This window comes from Pteropus vampyrus, unplaced genomic scaffold (assembly GCF_000151845.1).
Source record: "Pteropus vampyrus isolate Shadow unplaced genomic scaffold, Pvam_2.0 Scaffold117, whole genome shotgun sequence".
Classification (NCBI taxonomy): Eukaryota; Metazoa; Chordata; class Mammalia; order Chiroptera; family Pteropodidae; genus Pteropus; species Pteropus vampyrus.
The window spans coordinates 4,104,392-4,106,279 of record NW_011888898.1 but is presented as its reverse complement, the minus strand read 5'-3'; the positions used below and the strand labels follow the sequence as shown (position 1 = coordinate 4,106,279).

General features: G+C 47.4%; 1 protein-coding gene across 1 annotated transcript in view; it reads right to left on the bottom strand.

The window, feature by feature from the left end:
- PREX1 (phosphatidylinositol-3,4,5-trisphosphate dependent Rac exchange factor 1) overlaps positions 1-1,888 on the bottom strand; it is a 184,618-nt gene that overhangs the window by 21,716 nt on the left and 161,014 nt on the right. Inside the window, exon 26 of the mRNA XM_023534087.1 lies at positions 284-494. Coding sequence (XP_023389855.1) covers positions 284-494 — 211 coding nt within the window. The remainder of the gene's footprint in view (positions 1-283; positions 495-1,888) is intronic.

Sequence of the window (1,888 nt, the reverse complement as noted above, 5' to 3'; positions counted from 1 at the left end):
CATTCCGTCAGCATGTGCAGAGTGGAACTGGAGTGGAACAGATGGGCGGCGTCTACAAGGGGACAGACCCTGAGTCATTAGCCTTGGGGTAGGAGAGCCGAGGGGGAGAGCTGGGGTGTGCTTTGGGGCCTTAGATAACCCCCGGAACCACATGGTCTAGCGACAGCCCCTAGCCACTGCTTCCTGGGAAATTTCCCACTAATTCTGACTCTTCCACAGGTCAGTGGCCTCCACTGTCCCACCAGCCATCCATGTCAAACCCCACATGACGCCCGGGGCTAACCCACCTGTAGGAGTCGCGGTAGCTCATGGTGTCATGACCCGAGTCTTCCTGATCCTCCTCAGACACCTTGAAGCACACTTTCTTGATGCCCCCATGGTCAGTCCTGTCCATCTCGCTCTCTTCACTGACCAGTGGGGAGGACGAGGCCTCCTCAGATAAGGGTGGATCGCAGGACCCACCCGAGGTGGGCTCCGTGATGGTGGACAGCAGCCTGTGGGAGCAAAGACTGAACTTACAGGCACAGGCTTGTGGCTTCGATGGCCTCCATGGAGGCCCCTGGCAGGGCCCTGACCTCAAGCTTCACTTTTGACCCTAAGCAGAAGGAACCATCAAATGCTTTATGTCCCTTCCCTGAAAATACCACCAGCAACAATGCAGGTACACATACACTGTCCCTTCTGTAGGGGGCATGAGATACAGAGGTTCTTTATTTTATGGACGAGCTACACAAGGTTCGAGGGGCATAGAACACGGCCAGGAAACTGTCTGTAAAGGCTCAGAGAGCACATCTTTTCAGCTTTGTAAGCCATATGCTCTCAGTTACAACTACTCAACTTTGCCACACTCTTGTAAAAGTGCCACAGACAGTATATAAAGGAACGGATATGGCCGTGTTCCAATAAAACTTTATTTAAAAAGAAAAGACAGCGGGCTGAATTTTGCCCCATACGCCAGTTTGTCAAACCATGGCACAGAGAATAATGGTCAAGCACACAGGTGTTTAAGACAAACCCTAGATTCTAAACCCAATGCTCCCATTTCTTAATTTAGAGACGTACGACAAATTATTTAACCTCTCTAAGACTGTTTTCTCATCTGTAAAATGGAGTGATACAGTATCTATGTCTTAGGCTACTATAAAGAGTAAGGGAGTTAAAATACGTAAAGTGCTTAGAAGAGTATCTGATGCCTTGTAAGTGATCAAAACACCTTGGTTAATATAATCCTACTACATCTCAGTGAGGTCAGTATTATGATCAGCACCATTGTACAGATGAAAAAAATTGAGGCTCAGAGAAGTTTAAATGACTTGCCGAGAGAGTGAGTGAGTGAGTTTTAATCATGAACAATTTCCATCATACACAAAAGCAGAAGGAACAGTGTGAAGAACCCTAGGTACCCAGTAGGTAGCTTCAACAATGGCAACTCAGGGTCCACCTTTGTTTTCTCAATCTTTCCTGTTGCTTCTTACTTTTCTGGAGTATTTAAAAACATATCTAAGAAATCGTAAATTTACCCTGTAACCACTTCCCTATGTGTCTCTAGCACATAAGGACTTTCTTTTAAAGCAATAGTTTTCAACTGGGGGGTGATTTTGCCTCCCACCTACTCCACCAAGGAAAGAAGTAGCAATTTAGCATGTTTCCTGAGGGGGAATATTTACCAGCTGCCACAGGCATTTTTAGTTGTCGCCACCGAAGCGGGGTGAGGGTAGGGGACTCCCGGCAACCAGTGAGTGTAGACAACAGAGATGCTGGTAAATATCCCACAGTGCATAGGACGGCGACCCCGCCTCCCAACGACAAAGAATCATCCAGCCCAACGTCCACAGTGTCAAGGCTGAGAAACACTGTTTGAACCTTAATCAGACTGCTATTACGATAC